We start from the raw sequence: 21,050 nt of genomic DNA on the forward strand, positions 1-21,050 counted from the left end.
AACTACACCCCAACTTTGGTCAATGTACTTTTGACCATATATTTTTCTAGGTATAGTATTAACACACACCACTCCAAACCTGGCTTACAACTTATCTCTAGTATCCAAATCTTGATCTCCAGAATCCTCCTGACAGCCTTCGTCTGTCCTCATCGTTTTCAAGAAGCTCATGTGGATTTTCTTGGAAACAACAAATCGATGACTTCAACTTCTCTATCAGGGATGATGGTGAGTGTGTACCTACGGTTTTTGATAATAATCATAACCACTCGTGTGAGCTATTATTAGCAAAGTTTGTAAACTGCTCTAATAAGATAAGTATTGGAATCATCCATGCCGAGTAAGAAGGCTCGATAGCAAATAAAAAGAAAAGCATAAAGATTACATTCTTACACATAGATACTGCCACAATTAGTAAATTAATCCTTCAAAGAAGAAATGCTAATTAAGTAATCATTCTAATTTGATAGATAGTCCAAGGCCCAAGAATGAATAGCGGACGGGGAATGATAAGTCCTCACTGAGACTCACTTCTTTACTCTATCATTCATGTTCATGGATGCTAAAGCACAATATTTTATACTAATTGTGGTCAAATTTATTGTTATGTCTCTTACTGTTATTGTTCAAATTGTGTAATTCTTTTTCTTATTCAAATTGATAACTTTGTAAATTTATGCATTAAAGTTAGTTTGTTCTCACACTTGACTGTAAAGAAACCATGAAAGTTTAGAAAATTATTAGCTTTTTATCATTGGAGTGTATTTAATAAATGTGTCAGTTTTTTATTATTTGGGGTGTAGTTAGTTATTTTTCAATTTCTATGGGGTGTAGATATATTGACGTGTAATTGGTAAAAACTGGGGTTTAAATAAAATTCACCATTGTAAATTATTAATATTATATTTTAAAGACCCATAACTTATCATTGGATAGAGTCATAATAGAGTCCTTGTAAAAAGGCCTGATAATCCACTTTCAAAATACAAAAAATTATCGACAACATTTGTAGATTAATTTTTAATTATTACTCACTTTCTGTCCTATAATATTTTGATTTTTAGTGTTATTTTTCATATTTTTAAAGAAATAATTAATAAATAACCCAACAAAAAAATTTCGGGTAGCTGCCTTGGACCCCTGCAAATTTTTTTCCGCTTCCTATATAAACTCGACCCCATATGCTTGGGAGGTTGGGTCCGTCCCTGAGTAGAACTTAAATTAATGAAAACTATTTACTTCCCAATACGAACTATTCTTGTTTGTTTATTTTGAAAAAACTATCCAAGAAATAAAAGGTATACATGGTTGACAATATCTTCAAATAATGAAAGTGTCAAACAATAATTTCGCGTTAGCTTCAGTTAGGGTCTCATATTAGTTCAATGGTACGGTGGCATAAAATATTAGTCGAACAAGAATCAAAGCAAATATAAAGATTTGAGAATGACAAAAGGAACTAGAGAACCGAAGAATTGTATTCATTTTATTTCACTATTTTTATGCTAACATAACCGTTAGTAAAAACATAGAGAGAACCACCATAACAGTAACATAGAAACCACACATAAGTGCACTATCAAGAGTTGGACAATGGTTCGACAGTGTCTGGTGTAATTCGATGTCATCTAACAATGTTTGACGATTTTCGGTTTAGTGTTTGTGTTTTATTACTTTGTTTTTGTTTTTTAATTCTTAGGTTGTATTCCACCTTTATGGTGGCCCCGACTCCCAAGTGCCTACAGACCTCAGTTACTTAATTTATTAAGTAAGCTAATGCAATTAGGTCTATAACCTCTTTTTCAAAAAAAAATTGAAAGGAAAATAAAAAGAGGTTACTTTGGTCAATAAAAAGGATATTTTAAATAATTTATCCTCAATGGAATAACAATGTTAAAGAAATTAGAATGGATGTCATATATGGAAATAAAATTTTTATTTGAATTACATATTGCTAATTAATCTTTTTTTTTGAATTTATTTTTTTAAGATCAAATCCTTGTGCTTCCCACCGCCACAAAGTTGGATTAAGCCCATTAGTCAAATAAGGCTGAAAAAAATAAAATTTCAACAAAATTTCCATTAACCCGTATTAAGATAAATAATCAATTTCATCAATCCAAAGACAGGCAGACCAGAAATGAAGTTGGGCATGGAGTGCTGCTGCTCCTTCACCCCCAACACACAAAACCATCTCCTAATTCCCTCCGTAACATCCCCTCTCATTACTACATTCACCAAAAGGCCCCTCGTTTCAACTCTCAAACAGATCCGGGCATCATCATCCGATAATGGTAGTTGTAGCAGCAGCAGTAATTCCCGGCGAGAAGCCGGTGGCAGTGATAGCAGAACCGAGAAAGATGCCGTGGTGTCGGGTACCACGGCTAGAGGAAGGAGATTGCTCAAGCTTCGCGAAGTGAAGAGAGAACGCGAATACGATAGACTTCACAACTATCCTGCCTGGGCCAAGTCTATCACTTGTTTGATTTATTGCCTCACTGAAACTTCATTGTCAATTTTTGGTTTATGTGGATGTTGAAGAGTTTTATTGCGGTGTTTCGGTTGCAGAGTGCTGGAGAATGCGTGCAAGAATGATGAGGAGCTTCGCGCTGTACTTGGAGATAGCATTGGTAATCCTGAGCTTATGAGAAAGCGAGTTAAGTCCTGCTCTGTATTCCTTTTTTATGTTATCTATGTTAATCATGTTCATTTGAAAACTCCATGATTGTTAGCCTTATGGAGATTATTTTTTATTCTTGTCAATTTCTTCCAGTTTGAAATGAGGTTCCCGGTTAGCAAGAACACTTCACTTCATCATAAAATTACTTAATATTTGCATGGCATTGATCATCAAGCCTTTCCATTGGAACCTGAAAAAGTGAATTCTCTCTAGCAGAATTCAATACTCATGGAAAGTTGGTTCTTCTTTTATTATTGATTCCGAAAACACCCAATTCATGTATCTTAAATTCATAAAGCCTTTAGGAGGATATTTGATAGATTTACGTGACAGGTTGAAGACAGAGTCAGGAAGAAAGGTCGCGACTTCCACAAATCAAAAACTGGCTCTGTTGTTGCCTTCAAAGTCAGTTTCCGGGAGTATGTTATATCTCTCTCCCTCTCCTCAACAATTTATGAGTAATGTATACTTGAATTTGGATTATGGCTAAGAGGAGTACGCTTTTCCATTTGGATTATGTAGCAGGAACAAGATAAAGTTGTTTGGTTGCCAGCCTCTCCCTTCGTGGTTATTTGCTTTACTGGTTGTTGGTTTCATTTTCTTATGTGCAGAGGTTTCAAACCAAATACATTTATCCTGAATTCGACATGGTTAATATCACATACAAATGATACAATAGTAAAAAACAATTATACAAACAATGCATAATTATAATATAGAAATTTCTGTCAACATAAAAAGTGGTGAAGTACATCTGACCAATCAAATAGTACTTTCATGAGTTCTTACAAGACTCCCTATTGCATCCAAATCATATTGATTTATACAGCACTTGGTCTTATTGTCTATTATAACTTTTGTCGCTTTTGGTGGCTGCACAGCTTCAATCCTCTTGATTCCTATATATGGTTTGAATTACTTGGATCTCCGACAGATCAGGATGTTGATATTATTGGCAGTGTGAGTGGTATCTTCAAATATTTATTCTTTCAAGTTCCTTCCACCAAGCTGTGTTGTGTCTGTGTTTTTTTTTTTAATTCTTTGTACTATAACACAAACTACGACTACTTAGTGGGAGAAGTATGCAGGTTGTTCAAGCATGGTATGTTATGGGACGGTTGGGTGCCTTCAATTCTTCTAATTTGCAGGTTTGGCGATGATTGTTCTTGCATCTTTTAATTTTTCTTTCTACTGTTCTTTTCTTTACACATCTGTGTATGTCGCCATTTGGTGGTGATTGTTTCTTTCATCTTACCTTTTTCCTGGCGTAATGGATGTATTTCTAATTACATTCCTCTCCCGCATCAAGTTCACCTCCCCCAAAGTTTGTTTTTCCATGTCCTACAAATTAAGACTATAATATTCTTTTAATATCATGATTGTGGCAGGTTGGAAATCAATCAATGGATTACAATCCGATCTACGACGCAGACAAGGGTTTTAATGTAATGCCTTCATCATTTCATGAGATTGGTGATGTTGAATTCCAAGATAACTGGGGGCGTGTTTGGTATTATTTTCTATAAGCGCAGCTTTCTTTTTCTCATTTACATGACATATTGTTTAAGCATTCTTGCATATCCAGACATCTCATTTTATGTATACATGGCTTAACAGGGTTGACCTTGGCACATCTGATTTTTTCTCTATCGATGTGCTTCTCAACTGCTTTACAGTTCTGAGTTCAGAGTAAGTCTGAATGACAAGCAAGGGGTGTATACAGATTCTTGGATGTGTCCCTTTATCTGCAGATCCACAGTTGGAATCAGATACTTATTATCTCACTCTCTTTTTCTTCATTGCAGATATCTTGGCATTCAACAGGTGGTATTTGGTGGACGGCGCATGGGAGACTGGGAAGAGGGCATGACAAGCGCCGAGGATGGATACAAGTACTTCAAGATTTAGGAACAATAAAACCTAGTTGTTATTTCACATTATACCACTTCATTGTATACGTCATGGTTGTTTTCTTGTTGTTGTGATCATCATCACACAAGTGAAGGATCCCCATTAATTAGAACTGAACTTGATGATACAGTTCTTGCGCTGTGAGGCTTCCTTGTGATTGATAGCTACTCAAAAGTCAGAACATTTCTTTTGTAACTGGGTACATACAATATCGAATCCAAGTTCATTGGCTTGAGCGACCTCTCACAAGTTTAAGGGTCAGAATTTTTTTTCCAACAAATTAAATATTGTATTGAATGTATCTCCTTTATCTTGGCGTCCCTTGTTCCCATATTTTGCTCTATTGTCAGTGAGGATATGCTGTGAAATTCTCAGGATAGTTCAAGAGGATTTTCCTTAGAATGGGAGGAGCCTGTTAAATGGGTCCAAGCCATTCCTACTAGTTAGCTAGAAATTTCAAAGATCTCAAAAGGGTAGTAATGGAATTTCCCATCAATTAGGTATAACCTATTCACTTTGACTTATCTGGACTGATGATAATATAGATGTCTTTTGCAGATTTATTTTGTTGAGAGTCCCAAGGTTTTCTCAAGAGCGTCAACTTGTTGTCTTGGAGGAGGAAGAGGAAAACACTACAATCCAAAAGGGGTAAACATTCTGGTAAGAGAACACTCCCAATTTTTTTCCTCTTTAATTTCAGAAGATCCATGTTAGTCTAAACTGGGGAAATATCTGAATTTTTGTGAACTTCTAAATCACTCTGGCTTAGAATATTTGAACTTTTGAGTTGGAGAGCTTGTGCAGTGAAGATCTTCAAGTGGAAATTAAAGTTTGATGTAGAATACCTTAGAAAACTGAAGTCTGTAGGCTTATTTGTTTTACTGGAATTGTATGTTCCTACGAGCGTGTCAAGGGTAATTTTCAACAGGCTCTATTTTTGTGCAGTTTAAGCAAACCAAAACCTTAGAAGGGAAATTAAAATTTGAGATGTAAATCTCATATCATGCTACAATGATGTGATAAAAATGATAATTCATGCACATTTTCTTTCTTAGTAGGGAAGATGTCAGATGCAAGCCAAGAAGGGAATTCTGATTTGTCCTATTCTGTTTCACTTTATTTTCCTAAAGAGACAATAATTCAGGATCTGGCATCTGATACGCTATCTCGGATAGTTTTATGTCTGGCTTCTTCTTTCAATACTATCAAGGATGCCTGATGGGTTTGTTAAACAGTTGATATGGCTACTTATTCTGCAATAAATGTATTTCTTGACTGTATTTCCTTGTATGCATTTCTTTGTTGCAGCCATTGACGAGGACACCTCTGAACAGGAAGAAACCTGTAAATGGAATCCAATGCAGTAGCGCACAATGGCGGATGCCACTGTAGGAGAGTAAGCTGGAAAGTTCAAGCACCAACCAGTATCGTAGCTTGGGAGTGCAACTGTTCTGTTTGCTTAATGAGGGGCAATACTCACTTCATTGTCCCTTCTGAAAAGTTTGAGCTTTTGGGGGATTCTCGACAGTTCCTTACGACGTATACGTTTGGCACTCATACTGCAAAGCATACATTCTGTAAGGTCTGCGGCATAACTTCGTTTTATATTCCCCGGTCCAATCCTGATGGCATTGCGGTTACGTTCAAGTGTATAGATCCTGGAACAATCACTCATGTCGAAATTAGACGATTTGATGGGAGGAATTGGGAAAGCTCGTACGATCAGAGCGGCATTGCTTCATGTTCTAAGGTACTGAATGAAGAGCCAAAATAATTTCGAGTTCTCTAGCCAGTGGCAGTAATAAGTATTGCTCAAAGCAAGTCTGCTACATTTCTGAGTTATAGCTGGTCGACCTTGTTCAGCAGGTGTCCAGAATTGTTGTTGTTGAACCCTAAATAAAATGCATTGACCATTTGAGTGTTGTAAAAAAAACTACAATAAAACCATTCACACGCATGCCCAACTAGACTCACCAGCGAAGTTATTCTATCTTAAACAATGTCATTTACATGATTTTTCTATTTCATTATTTAGATTTTACGGACTTAAGCATCGGAGGGTCGATGGTGAGTTTCACCCCATGTTTCGAGTGCAGGAATATCCATGATATGAGTATATCAAGATTTTATCCTACTTATTCCGTGCTCAACATGTTGACCACCTTGGCGAACATGGGGTGAAATACAAAATTTTTCTATTTCATTATTTAACTCAAAAAAAATTAAATTAAACTCAAAAAGGTACATAGCAATTCTTAACCGTGAATATAAATTCGAAATATTCAATGTTTCTTTTAATATGAATTTGATTTTTAATTAGGGCAAAAAAATCTATACTTCAACTCAGACACCAGGCTGTTGATTAAGGTCATTGGTATCCAAATTCAAGGTGAAGAACTCAAGCATCCAGTAAGATTACTACTAAATCAATCATAGAACCTCCCTTTCAACTTGTTAAGCATTTTCTAACCTAACAATAATAATGTATTCATGCCTCAGAAGTTGATAATGTATCAATTCCAGGCAGCATCTAACAATCACAACAAACTAGCTCCTATTTCAAGACTTTCAACAGAACAATCGTCCATTGTAGGTGGCTCCATCATTTAACAAATTGTGTATGCATTAAAAAATAATTAGTTTGATACAGGTTAAGTTATATACTACAACTTCTGTTAGCGATTAATATGGAATGAGTAGAGATCCTCTCAGCTGAGTTCGAGCAAAGAAGGACGATGTCAAAGCCATTGCAGCAACCACCAGCAAGAAGAACCAAACTTCTGCAGTGTTCCAGTTATGCTAGTAGTCGTTAATGCCTCCACTTTGTGTGAATATACAAGGAGAGCCAGAATGCTGAAACCCCAGGATGTCGCATGAAAGGGCAGCGCAATATACTAAAATGCGCAAACTTGCTCCTCACTCAAAACACCAAACAAATTAATAAGATAATTGTTACTTTTCTTCAGGACACTTCTTGAAGAACTAGATTCAATTCCTGGGCAGACTTCGCAATTGACCCGCCTCTTCTAAAGGAAAAGGGGGGTGAAAGAAAAACAAGTAAATTGACATATTTAATGAGCTGTAAACTAACAATTGTCAAACCAGCTAACTTGATCAAAATGTGCACCTGGTAAAAGTGGGTAGACAGCGTTTGACCTTTTCAAGCTCTAAGAAACATAGATTGCACCGCTCAAACCTGTACAAGAAAAACAAAAGAGCATCCAGATGCCGTCTCAGCCAATTGAATACAATTATATCTATGCAGATTGCCTGTAGATTACAGATAAGATGAAAATAAACACACCTTTGCTCTGCCTCAATGTCCACACCAACAGATGTGGATGCTGATATTGTTGAGTAGATCCTCGAACCAAAAATCCTTACTAGCTTAAGCAATATGCCCAAAGAGATGCTCAAATGCCTATAAATTACAAGGCCTTTAAATTTCAGGCACTGGTTGATTTGAACATTACGGACAAAATAGATGCCACACATCATCAATATACAGTAGAGGAGTAAAAGATTAATCAACACATTTAGCAAGGATGAAAGTTCGTGAATTCTGAAGTAACCTAATGCATTATTGAACAAAACAATTTCCAACGAAAAAAGATTGGACAGAATTAATTCGTAACCTAACACTGTCGAAACTTACAAGTCCATAGATAATTCTCCAGAAACTAGTTTCTCGTGTGAGGAAAACACCACTGATACCCAAAGAGAAAACTATCCTCTGATTAGCCAATTCTAGTGAGTTATTTGAGACTTGACATATCTTCAATCAAGGACAAGTATCAGGGCATTTAAGTCAAATAACTATGATTTTTGACAATAATAAGTTGGAAGTAGAGGATCCAAAATTTTAAAAATCTCTTGATGCTTAACTTCCAAGAGAAGAAGCCACTGGCGCAAGTGACATATAGCAACGATATGGGCTTTACTAATGGGTAAGAAGTATAGTTCTTGAATCTTGATAGGAACAAACAGTGAAAGATAATTTCTCTCATGGATCCATGTAGTATGCTCAAACTGTTTGGAACAAAAGCATTGACGATGACAACTTAATAATGTCTCAAGTACTTACAAATTCAATGCAAAAATCAATTGAAAGTACATAAGATATCAATTAAATTTCAAGAAGGCTTCCCTCCAGAAATCCCCAGACATTTCAATTCACATTGGCAATAAAGGAAAACTAATCGTAAAACTTAATTCATATTGCAGAACTCACATGCATTGTTACAGAAGCATGACTTAAGAGTTAAGATGAACCTTTATTTTTCATTTTAAAGGAAATATTCAAAATTATAGGATAAACACTAAGAAAAATGGTAACATGGCAATATGGCATGTATTTTCAAAAAGAAAAAACAGGAAAGTACAAGCAGTTTATGTGAGACTGAAGGAGTAAATTTTTCTAAAATACATTGTTAAGAGCTGCTTTTATATTTCCTCGTCGAATCCATCAGGAACAAAACTTCTAAGCCTTTAAGTAGTTACTTGTCATTCAACCCAATATGTTAACTTGTTGGGGTGGGGCTTTCACCTAATTTATATATTCTAACACTCCCCCTCACATATGGGCTGAATAACTCCGACGACCTAACACGTGCACAACAAACAAGGCCCAACACTAGAGGGCTAGTCTCACACAAAGGCCCTTACTTGGGGCAACAACAAATGGGAGTTAAATTGCAGAAGTTAAGGTTTGAACCCAAGACCTCCTGCTCCGATACCATGTTAAGATTAATTACTTTGTCATTCAACCCAATAAGTTAACTTGTAGGATTGGGACTTTTCACATCATTTATATATTCTAACAAGTTTCAAAAAGAAACATAACCACCTAAATGCGACTAAAAAAGTTAATAAACTTAACCTAACCTCAAATGAAGAACATATTGTAAAAAGATAAACAAAGAGACAAACAATATCAAAGATTAAAAAACAATGAACATGAAGGAAAAAAAAAGGAAAAATAACATTCAACCTTAGAAAGAAATCTTTTACTACGAGCTTGTTAAATGTGTTATCAAGACTCATCATAAATCTAGTCTATCCCCGAACAGGCCACTAAGGGAGACTTATGCACTAAAGTTGTTCTTTGACAGCCGAACACGTGGCCCAATGGTAGAATTGTAGCAACTTAGAAGTCACGGGTTTAATTAATGGAAACAACCTCTCCACATATTGTGTGAGGATAAGGTCTGCCTACATCTGCCTGTCCCACCCCCGCCCAGAAGCCTTGTGCACGGCACATGAGTTGTTTACCTTTTACAAGTCAATGGAAACTTAAGATAATCAAACTTTCTCATATCTTTTTATTATTCAAATTCTCCATTCCTATTTAATGTGAAGATGATATGATGATCAAGGTAAAATGTTACCACTTCCACATATATCATCTTAAGCTTCATATATACCGTCCTAACTCCTAAGACTTTTTATTAGCATAGGTTGATCACTTATTCGTACTATATTTTTCCAGGAACCATGCCTCAAAAATAATAGGTGCCACTCCACTTCCATCAAAAAGTGATTATGCTCCATCCCATATTACCATTAATACCCCTAGATGACGTAATATAACTGCAGGGAAACTACTCTACCTTTGAATGTATAACTACAGATTTAGAAACCAACAGCTATTTCAAAAATAGTGCATAATTTTCTAATCAAGAAAATTTCAGTTTTCTTCCAAAGAAATGGAACAAGAGAATATGTGGGCAGTGTTATTGTTGCAAAGGGTTCAACCTAGAGAGCAATAGGTTCAATTCTTAGAAACAGACTCTCCGCATATTATGTGGGAGTAAAGTCTGCATACATCATGATGTCCCCAACCCCATCCACTATGGGAGTCTTGTGCACAAGAGTTTACTTTTTTTCTTCTACTCCAATGACATGGAAACATAAATGTTTGTTGTCCATGACTTTTCCCCCAAACATAATACTTAAGTCATTCCATACCTATCCACATTACTTTCAAGAAGGGTAGTAAGAAGTGGCAGAAGACAGGCGCAAATATCCAATGTGACGACATCAATTTTCTCAGTTAAAATGCTTATTACATCAGCAAGGACCTGCGGTTCATAGATAATAAAAAAGAATTGAAAGATATCAAATATTAGTGCTAGAAAGAATATCAATAAAGAACATAAAGAACATCATAAAAGCGTACATGCCTTAATAAATTATACTTACAGAATAATCAGACATCTTCTCCATTGCAGCAATGGCCCCCTTAATATCATTTCTTTCCCAATATCTATAGACTACCTACAAAGAGTATTGAAATCATTTCATCTTCCACAATGGTAAATGTTGTATATACCGTTTAAGAAAATAAGAAATTCATGGTCATAATGTTAGAGTGGGGATGCAAAACTCCATTTCCTTTAAATGAAACATATAGCGCAGATACAATAAGAATAAAACATGCCGATCACACTCTATTACCTTAAAAAAAATTTGATCCCAATTACACAAGATGCAATAATTAGAATAAAAAAAAAACAAAGTATTGGTGCAAGAAGATCGTCTAATATGGTTTGGACATGTACAACATATATATATTGGCGCACTAGTATGAAGAGTAAAGAAAATTCAAGTAGGAGATGCTAAAAAGAGAGGACTACAAAAGAGCACTTGGATGGAAGTCATATTTTGAACCTAAGATATACTTGGGTGTAGCTTTAGATAAGGACAAATGGCGAAGGAGTATCCGCATAGTAGATTCCATCTAATTTTCTCTTTTGGACTCATGTGACCAACACCAAATTCCTCAGGATAAAGGCCTAATGACAATGAATCTACATATTACCCAAAAATAAAAGGAAATAAAGGCCAAAATGACTAAAAACCTTTGGCAAGCATCCAAAAAAATGAAAAATCATGACTCCACAAAACAAGAACACTATACAACAAAAGTTATTGTGTTGGATGCAAATCACACATCAGCAGTTTTGAGAGTGTAACTCTAATCTCGACCTAGAAAACAATGGTAAAATTTACTCAAAAACTAAAGTTACCATTTGTTCCAATGGATATAGTATTCTCATGAGTCAACATAGCTGCATAATGATTGTCAACTACTTCTCCTATGGGATTAGGTTCAGGTACTCAAACGTGCTATCATGTTAGTCAAAGCTAGCATCCTTTGAATGCAAGCACCAATCACTGATTCCCAGAAATGGCACAATAATGCTCTAAGTTTGAGTGTAATAATATAGGGGACTCGCACAATGCACGAGCCCAATCATAATCACAGAGGTGTCCCTAATCCCACATACAACACTTTGATTTTCCTCGCACGACTGGAGCTCTAATAATTTAAGGGTATAAGCGGTAATTTGACAGCAAAGAATGTATACCCATTTGGTCTCACCATAACAAAATAGTTGTACCATGAATAAGAAGCAGAAATAATGAAATAAACAAGCGCAAATACACACACACAATGGCTTCTACAAAAGATTTCTTGATAAATTTTTATTTTCAATCCGGATCACCTGTAACTTGATTAATCGGGACTGCATGGAGCTGACAAATTGCTCATGTTCTTCCATTACATCTGCAATAGCATCCTCATCACTAGCAGATGCTGCCTCTTTTTCGGTAAATGGAGAGTGTCTTCTCTGTTTAAACGCCACAAATTAGTAAATGTAAAGTGAACATTAGTATCATCATTCAGGAGAAAGATAAACTTTGAAGGAGAGGATAACACATTAGAAAGCATCAATCACAACATCAAATATTTGTGAGAGAACATGTAAAGTAAGAAATAGATTCGACACCAACAATGACATTAGTCAGGCACAAAAAGTAACTACAACTCTTTTATAAGCATAAAAGTCATATGAAACTAATATGTGGCTTGAAAAAAAAGTTTTTCAAAGCATGAAAATACAGTGAGGAAGAAGGGAAAGGAAAATTCCATTTCTTCATTTTGCAATATGTTGTTCATCTTACAAGTTGAATATTATCATACAGCAAAATAGGATTCCCAGTAGTGCACTTTTCCAGTTGATAAAGCTCCCTTTGTATAAGCAAAATGGAATGATGCATTACAAGTCCATTAAATATAAAAACACACTAAAGGAGACTAACTCAAAAGAGAAATTTCAATTTGCACCCTTTTTCTTCAATCATATCACCTAACATTACTTAGGAAGCCATAAGATGCAGTCATGCACTCTCCAGGGCTATAATAATGCCCATTTTTTAGGAGAATCAACAAAGACAGAAGTTACAATAAAGTACTGAAAAGATGTTCCCACCATGTTTGAAGGGAGCATGTTAACTTCAGAAACTGTCTCTGGTGAGACACCAGATGTGGGTCCCTCATAGTTGGGTGATCTTCGCCTTCTCTGCAAGTTTATGACAACTGACCGTGTTCTTCCTATGTATTATAAGAAGAAAGTTAGGCTTGGTATTATTGTTTATAAAAAAAATAATCACCAATCGTGAACAGCAACACTACCTTTTTGGCTTTCCACATTTCTGTTCCCTCTATGAGTGTTTGTATCATCTGAAACAAAAAAAAGAGGTTGATCAGCATTAAAAGCTAGCTCCAAAGTCAGGTGAACAGCATGTAGAGGTAATACAATTACTAAAACTAAAAAATATCCAACTTAAGCTTATAGGCAAAAGTAAGCAGACATTGGACAATTTTTTCATATGCTAAATGTTGAAGAGGAAGGCAGAAGGCAGAAAGTAATCAAGAGTAGGACAATGCTTTCAAGGATGTAAATACATACAACTTTCATCCTGATCCGGCTCTGAACTTGTTTCGTGCTTGCCGGAACTAATATACTTATCATCTTTAATGTTCCTTGATGCCTCTGTTACTCCATGAATCAAGGTTTTAACTGTAGAAAAGGTATTCTTGTCTGCAGCACTGTTTGAATCAGATACCTTAGGATCTGGGGTTTCAGATGCAGCAGATATTGTTGGCTGGTCCATCTCATCTCTGCTATTTGCAAACTTTCGAAAACCAGTTGTCTTTGACTGCAAAGAAAAGGGCATAGTTCTACCAGGAAGCCCAATTACTTTTCTAGATTCAGCTGGCTGCTCAAATTTCGCATTAGTTCTAGGTACGATCACAGGTACAACATCTGACTTGTTGAAAATTGGAACATTAACTGCTGAGTGGGCTTTCGTGGAATTCTTCTTTGGGGCTGTAGCATTGGAGACAGCCGTTGAACTAGCCAGATTTGTCTTTGAAGCAGTGTTTGGATTGATCCTTTGAGGTGTACCAGGTATGCTTCCTGTGGCTTCAACCAGCATGTAAAAACAACAATGAGAAAAAACAGGTCACAATGTGAACTGAGGGAAACAACAGTATAAACCAGTTCCCCATTCAAAAGAGTAAAAGGGAAACTGATAGAAAAGGAAAAGCAGCCTAAAGCCAAAAAAAAACATAATAAACGACTACAATAAACATACATGGAGAAATTTTTGACTCCTTAACAGGATCTGAATTCTGAGAAACTGACAACCTTCCAAGAGATTTCGTTTCCTTCACCAAAGAGTCTGAATTTTCTGAAGTAGACAACCTTCCCAAACTACCCTTTGTAGTGTTCTCATTTAAAATTGAAAGATTTCCACTTGAACTGGACTTCGATTCGGAAAGACCATCCAATCGATCCATGTCATTAACTGCATATGGTTCTATACGCTGTGCAAGAAACCAAAATTTTAGTCAAAGATTAGTTTAAAGCTCATATATAACACAAAGAGCATAAAATAACAATCAATTAAGCAAGCAAAACATAAGAAAGGAAGAAAGAGTGATATACCGAAATGTCTACAACCCAAATGCCAACACAACTTTGGTTGTATGAGCAGCCAAGAAGCTTGCCCTCATGAACGTTAAGATCTGACAATTTAGACCATCCAACATCCACAGCATCGTGGCATCTAACTGGTTCCCATGAGAAAACCTGCAGCATTTACTCAATGAATTTTATAAAAGAAAGAAAAAATAAACACAAGCCAAAAGACATGACTATCAACATAGATCGCTACACAATTACATAAAGCAATAGATAAACCTTTAGATGTTCATGCAAGCCACATAGAAGATTCCTCCCATCAGGATTAAAGGTTAAGCAGCGCACTCCAGAGGTCTGTAGTACAAACAGGGAGCTCAAACTAAGACTTTCTTCAACAGATTGAGAATCACAAATAAATTTGTTTGCCAAATTACAACATTATCTCCGTAAAGAGTCAAAGAAAGAAACAGCATACCTCAGGGGAAGATGAACCAATTAGCTCAAAAGTTTCAAGGTCCCAAAACTTAACAGTCCGGTCAGCAGAACCTGTTCACAACTCAAAAATTAAAGTGCAAATGAAGAAACGTGCAACATGCAAACATTTTACAACATTATATCCACAGATCTTATAGGCATAAATCTGCATGTGCCATTGTCCCAGTGTAACTACAGGGTTCATTATCGTATGGTTTCCATTGTAGACCAGGAATCAGTCAGTAATGCTGATATCAGAACCAACACACATATTTCATGTCATCTGTGTAAAATCAGGACTGCACAATTTCTTCCTGAAAACTGTATAAAAAAAGAATATGGACTAACTTAATTTGAGCCCCATATAAGATGGGAGGAGAAGAGTCAGTTTTATTCTAGGAATAGAGAAAAATGTTATTTATCATAAACAATTACTTGAGTTTACACCTAGGCAGATTAAATGGTTTATCAAAATGAAGAAAGCCATGGCAAAGTTACAGGCCACCAGAAATGGGTCCCAAGGTAGAAATGGATTGGATATTTGTGTTTCTTGTTGTGAGCTCTGTAATTTTAGCAAGAAATCTATCAACCACATACTGCTGCACTAACCCTGGTCTAGGAAAGTATGGACCGTTGCCTTGAATCTGGTATATATCAAATGGGAACCATGCATTCATGCCCCACTATGGAAAAGGAACCCTGTAGCTCGGAGCAATGTCAGCAACACCAACAATAAGAGAAGATTTTTTCAGCTGCTTCCTATGACTAGTGTTTGGATGATCTGGAGGGAGAGGAATTGTAGGACTTTCAACTCAGTAGAGTCTGGTTTTGATAGTTTCATAGATAGCAGGTTTAGCTGCTATAAACTTTGGTGTACCTTCCTTTGTAACAATATTCTTGAGGCTATAAGTTTAGCCACCGTGTAATCTCTGGTTTGCAGTTGCACCAGCTTGGTGCCTCAACAAAAATTTTCTATTCAGAAAAAAATAAACAGAAAGACTTGGACATGGGTATTATTCAGTTTATACAAAGTAGGACCAAGGAAACATCCTCTCTTTGCAATGCATACGAAAGCCTACAACACAGGGAAGCAGAGTGAACCTCATGCACTGTCCAGCTCTTTAACTTCTTGTAAGGGAAACAAAACCGAATAAGCAACTGTATAAAAATTATTTGGGGGGTGTCTGAAAATTCAATTGGTTACGTTGTTTGATACTTGGGCCGGCACTGTTCAGGCTGCTGTTTGGGCTTTAATTCCCCTACCCCTAACATCCCTTTTGCCACCTTGAGACCCAAAAACACTTTTGCATAGAGAACTCAATTACTGAAGAATTTGCTGATTTTGAAAATAAAAATGGGGGATACTCCAGTTTCTCCATCGAGAAGGCTGGCTCCATTGAGACGACCTTTTCTGGAACACTAAACTATGCTGCTGTTTGTGTCTTTAGAAAATAGAAACTATGTTGAGTGTATGACTGGATGATATATAATGAGAGACTTCTTTTAGTCATCACGTACTAAGCACTAACAGCCAAGATTTTGTCATGAACAACTTTCTTTTTATCAGTAAAAAAGCTACATGTTAATACAAGACACTAAGGGGTACTTCCATGAACAACTTTTTACTGATATATATCCATAAAAACATTTCAGCAATTGTTGATATTAGGCTAATCAAAATTGAGGACAACCATGCTACACTCAAAACAACCTTATTGACCATCATTATCCGAAAGCATATTAAGTTTATGGCACTATGAGATACTTTTTATAAACAATAAAAAATTTACGTTTATAAAATACTGTATTTGGTGGGTATACAAATACATAGATGGTGCATTTTACACAAAGCATATCATGTTTCGTGTCATCCCAAATATGCATTCAGTTTGCATAATTTTACAGAAGTAATGTACTAATGTTAAATGAAGTAGTAACTTTTTTAAGAAACTGAATCTAACCTGTTGCCAAAAGGAATTCATGGGGATGAAAATCTATGCATTCAATCTGGCCCTCATGACACTTGAAATCATGTAGCAGCTTCCCAGCAGTAAGGTCCCACAGCTATTTGCAGAGTTTATCAAAAAGTATGCAACGTCAACCACAGAAGCATAAGTGATAAGATTTGTCTCAACATCATGCAACGTAAATCTAAGACATAGCAGACACAAGACCACATGCAGCATCTCACTTCACATTATGAGGCCTCTCTCCAATGGCAGTATATTACTGTGGACGTGAGGCAAGATAAATTTGGAACACTCCTCCGTATTCATGTAACATCATCATGGTGTAGAGTTTGTATGCATCATGGCATAGTTGTTGCCCATACAAGAGGAAAAAATATAACTAGAATTAGCAGCAAAATATTTTCATCGAAGCAATGCCCATACAACCATGGACAAACGAGACCAAACACAGGCGTTGGCCTTCAATCCAAATCACCACATGTAGCAGACACTAGGACGTTTATATAGGCCCATAATACCGGAAGTGGGCCTCAATGTTCCCAAGATGTTCACACTCAACATGAAATGCATGCTTGCCCTTTTTTCCTGCATTTTTATGGATGCATATCTGGCTGCCGGATATAGAAGGAAAGGAACAAGCAGGCATTTGAGCAGTGGAGAGAAACATTTTTTAAAATGCTAAGCATTGATGGATGTGTCGTTCAGGGCCTTCAGGCACTTAGTTTAGTAGCCATACCACTGTAATGTAGATGAAATTTTCTAATCCAATGTCATTCAGTTGATGTCCCGTAGATAAAACTTTCTTGGTTATATTGGCAGTAACCCTTTCACCCCCAATGGTGATTAATCTGTTTCCTTAAGTTTTGTTGCTCCAAACAGTGCATATCAAGCTGCCTATAACTAAAGATAGGTAGAGGAGGGTTTCCATTAGACAAGTTTCAAGTAAATGCTTCCATTTCTTATCAGGAGAAACACATTCACACATATACAATATTGAATAGATATAAACTGAAAAGTCTGAAATTTTACAGAAAGTAAACAAGCTGACCTTCACAGTATTGTCTTCCCCACCAGATACAATCCAGCGACCATCTGGGGTGAATCTGATTGCATTGACCCCTCGTGTGTGACCCTTGTAAGTGTGGATGCAGCCCTTCTTTCTGATATCCCATATCTTAAGATTTGTATCAAGCGAACCAGAGGCAAAGAACTCTCCAAATGGGTGGAAATCAACAGATATGCAATTGGATCTATGTCCAGTTAGTGTGCGAACAACTACACACAAATTCAAACAGCAACATCAAAAGTCAACATATTAACTTCTAAAGCATCACATAGAAAACAATGAAGACTTGTCATTAAGTTTGACTACTTCATTCTTTTGCTTTAACAAGCACAAAGAATATTTCAAGGAGTTGATAAGCATACTCTTTGCCTCCTCTAGATCCCAAAGCTTGACTGTACCACTTGCAGCACCAGCAGCTACTAATACTTCAGATGAATCAAAGCACACAGAATCAATTCCACTTGTATGTCCCGACAGACTCTGCATGTGAAGGCTTAGAGATTAGGTCATCTGAAGCTACACGTCAAGTCTACAGTCACTGACCCCAGAAAAATGCTACTATAACGAAATTTTGGTTTAATATAAGAACATTCTTAAGTAATTACTCATTTAACTCTCTAAAAAAATATATAAGAGTATCAGAGAATACAAGATATTGAGAATATAAGTAAATGGGTAGACTGCAACATAGGTGAGTAAAAAGCTGAAAACTACAAGAGCTGAGAAGCATTTAAAAGTATTAGCTAATAAATGCACTTGATGGAGAGTGAGAAAGTAAAAGAACTCACCAAAATGGCATTGGGTTTGCCAATTGCCCAGAGATTGACCTTGTGATCTTCTCCTCCAGTGACCAGTACCCTGGAGGACTTCCTTCCAATTTTGAGGCAATTTACACTGGCAGAGTGAGCCACAAATTCCTCTAGGATCAAATAAATGTCAAGGCCAACTTCCAAAGTTATTCCCACAGTACCATACAAGTAAAAACAATAAAAAAAAATAAAGGGGGAACAAAGAAGAGATCAATACAATCCAGATCAAGCGACTTTTAAAAAAAAAGGAAAAACAAACATACAGCATTTTATTCAGGACCATAAAATCCCAGATTAAAACCAACAAGTAAGAAGGAGGCCTAATTAGTTGAGAACTGAGAAGGATACGTAGCTTATAAGCACGTTTGGTAGTCATGGCATAAATGTAATAACAGAAACAACCCTAACAGCAGCAACAAATCTGTTGAACGCCGAAGTTCTGCAGACATTCAAATCAAATCGGACAATCGTCTAGATCTTTGCCGCCGCATTACACCAAAAACCACTGCAAAAATTACACAAATCCCCACAACAGATCAGAAAAAAAAAAATTAAAAATTAAGAAATTTTTTTTGAAAATGAGTGTAGAGTACAAACAGCGAGCACCTAATGCGAGTGGCTCCTCTAATTCCTCTGTCTCTTCCACTACTCCCTCGCGAGCATTCCTTCTCCGAAGTCCAAACTCAACAATATAAAAAAAGAAGTAAAGAGAGAAAGTATACAGTCGCAGTATCGTATAAGCATACAGGGAGAGTTGTTAGCTGAGTTTGCCGAAGCGGGCAGAAAGAGAGAGGGTAGATTTTGGTTGCGTGTTAATTATAATGGGTACAGGGACGTCACGACATGCTTGTGTATGTATCTATTGACGGTGACGATGGTGATGGCGGTGATGATTCAAATGAATTTGCAGAGGTGGGAATTTACTTTACTTGTAGAAATAGAAGGGAAGTAGTGAATTTGAAAGTAACTTGGGCTCTCTCACAAAGGGAAAGGGTAGAGTACCTAATTACAGGCCCACCAGCAGGCCTCTCTCTCTCCCTCCCAACCCAACTTCGAAATTGAAAAGACTTTGCAACGTACCCTTCCACCAACCAAACCTCATTTTATTTATTTACTTACCTTTTTTCTATTTTTCACTTTTTTCTTCTTTCTTTATTTTTTTTCCTTTGGTAATTATAAGCTTACCAAACCTCATTTTATTTATTTACTTACTTTTTTTTATTTTTCACCTTTTTCTTCTTTCTTTTTTGCCCTTTAGTAATTATAAGCTTTTGTTATTATTAGTTGAGCCACATGCTAATCATACTAGCACTAGGTTACCACACTTTAAACTTTGGATTTCTTGAGAAGAAGCCTTCTAATTGGGGGGACTGAATATGACTCATCAAATTAATATGATGTAATTTAATTAATGTTTAAGATGGGAAATTTCAAATATAATTTTTTTACAGTGTTCTAGATGAATCCTTCAAATTGTAAGACCGAATTTGATAAGTTCATAAATTCTATATACTATGTCTGTTTGGCACAGTGGAGCTGTACCACTTGTATCAAACAGGTGGCACAGCTGTAGTGGATAAAAATGGTTCAAGCTCAACTACTCAACTATCACCGAGCAACTAACGAGTCCATAACATGTAAAATGTACACATGTATTTAACATGAGATGGTGAGTGGTGACTTCCAAAAATCTATCAAGTGTTCCAAACTACAAACTAGGCCCACAGCCCATGGCCCATCTCATGAATGATAGGTGAGACTTCCATTTTTATTGTCCGCCTCAAGGGTATGTTAGGACGCTCTATCCAAACCGTCAAACTCGAGCAACTTGCCTTTCCACTCGCTCCCCTCACTTCGCATTCATTATTCACTTCGATCTCAATCCTAGTATTAACTCGGGATTGACAAATCACATCTCACCCTTTAGCTGCAAGGTTGTTAGGTCACCTACCTCAAGCAAACTCGAGCCTTGCACTCATCCTATCTTAGTGGACGAGCCACCATAAATGACATTCATTTATTCATCAGTCACACCACCCCACATTTTCTAACACACACTATTTACAAATCATTTCATTGTAGATCATCCTTGAGATCTGTCCCCAAGGTTAGTGCTCCATGTGCTTCAAATTGAAGCTTATGGCTAGCGGTCAATCGGTTTTTTTCCCGTTGTTTAGTTTACAATTAATTTTTATTATAAAAGTTACAGTAAAATAAACAAAATTTTCAAAAAAAATCATAAAATATAGTATTATATAATAATACTCAACTTTTTTAGATACTTTTAATTTTATCTATATAAAAATATCTTATGATTTATAATAAATAAATATCTTCAGCGCGAAAGCAACTGACAATAAGATCTAA

At 36.3% G+C, this 21,050-nt stretch overlaps 3 protein-coding genes across 4 annotated transcripts; 2 read left to right on the forward strand and 1 right to left on the reverse strand.

Annotated features, from left to right (window-relative positions):
• The first annotated feature begins 2,069 nt into the window (after positions 1-2,069).
• Positions 2,070-4,852, forward strand: LOC120013694. The gene is made up of 8 exons (XM_038865584.1): positions 2,070-2,469; positions 2,569-2,656; positions 3,014-3,099; positions 3,562-3,640; positions 3,769-3,828; positions 4,069-4,190; positions 4,298-4,369; positions 4,486-4,852. The coding sequence occupies exons 1-8, from the start codon at positions 2,141-2,143 to the stop codon at positions 4,586-4,588; spliced, it is 939 nt and encodes a 312-aa protein (XP_038721512.1). The 5' UTR covers positions 2,070-2,140; the 3' UTR covers positions 4,589-4,852.
• A 278-nt stretch (positions 4,853-5,130) lies between these two features.
• LOC120013695 (centromere protein V) lies at positions 5,131-6,560 on the forward strand. The gene is made up of 2 exons (XM_038865585.1): positions 5,131-5,251; positions 5,900-6,560. Exon 2 carries the CDS (start codon positions 5,940-5,942, stop codon positions 6,363-6,365), a length of 426 nt encoding a protein of 141 aa, XP_038721513.1. The 5' UTR covers positions 5,131-5,251; positions 5,900-5,939; the 3' UTR covers positions 6,366-6,560.
• A 453-nt stretch (positions 6,561-7,013) lies between these two features.
• On the reverse strand, positions 7,014-19,691 carry LOC120013805 (katanin p80 WD40 repeat-containing subunit B1 homolog KTN80.4-like). Of its 2 annotated transcripts, none has more exons than XM_038865740.1 (19): positions 19,290-19,691; positions 19,032-19,188; positions 18,663-18,793; positions 18,237-18,354; positions 17,857-18,083; positions 16,800-16,902; positions 14,840-14,910; positions 14,644-14,718; positions 14,389-14,532; positions 14,036-14,267; positions 13,348-13,863; positions 13,071-13,118; positions 12,868-12,989; positions 12,100-12,225; positions 10,793-10,867; positions 10,559-10,671; positions 7,896-8,012; positions 7,719-7,787; positions 7,014-7,614 (listed from the first exon to the last, which is right to left on the reverse strand). In XM_038865740.1, the coding sequence occupies exons 2-19, from the start codon at positions 19,057-19,059 to the stop codon at positions 7,554-7,556; spliced, it is 2,376 nt and encodes a 791-aa protein (XP_038721668.1). In that variant the 5' UTR covers positions 19,060-19,188; positions 19,290-19,691; the 3' UTR covers positions 7,014-7,553. The 2 variants fall into 2 exon arrangements, with proteins under 2 accessions (XP_038721668.1, XP_038721667.1); XM_038865739.1 differs by having other exon boundaries at positions 7,014-7,617; positions 19,290-19,690.
• Positions 19,692-21,050: the final 1,359 nt, after the last annotated feature.

This window comes from Tripterygium wilfordii, chromosome 13 (assembly GCF_013401445.1).
Source record: "Tripterygium wilfordii isolate XIE 37 chromosome 13, ASM1340144v1, whole genome shotgun sequence".
In the NCBI taxonomy this organism is placed as follows: Eukaryota; Viridiplantae; Streptophyta; class Magnoliopsida; order Celastrales; family Celastraceae; genus Tripterygium; species Tripterygium wilfordii.

What these genes read in the sequence shown, in the direction of transcription:
- LOC120013694 (XM_038865584.1), top strand. Translation starts at nt 2,141, where the DNA reads ATGAAGTTGGGCATGGAGTGCTGCTGCTCCTTCACCCCCAACACACAA. An exon ending in ATGTTGATATTATTGGCAGT is followed by an intron (nt 3,641 to 3,768) that starts GTGAGTGGTATC and finishes AGAAGTATGCAG; the next exon opens with GTTGTTCAAGCATGGTATGT. An exon ending in TTTACAGTTCTGAGTTCAGA is followed by an intron (nt 4,370 to 4,485) that starts GTAAGTCTGAAT and finishes TCTTCATTGCAG; the next exon opens with ATATCTTGGCATTCAACAGG.
- LOC120013695 (XM_038865585.1), top strand. Translation starts at nt 5,940, where the DNA reads ATGGAATCCAATGCAGTAGCGCACAATGGCGGATGCCACTGTAGGAGA.
- LOC120013805 (XM_038865739.1), bottom strand. Translation starts at nt 19,059, where the DNA reads ATGACTACCAAACGTGCTTATAAGCTAC. An exon ending in TTTGGGTTGTAGACATTTCG is followed by an intron (nt 14,268 to 14,388) that starts GTATATCACTCT and finishes TTTCTTGCACAG; the next exon opens with CGTATAGAACCATATGCAGT. An exon ending in GCCGGATCAGGATGAAAGTT is followed by an intron (nt 13,119 to 13,347) that starts GTATGTATTTAC and finishes TTTTTGTTTCAG; the next exon opens with ATGATACAAACACTCATAGA.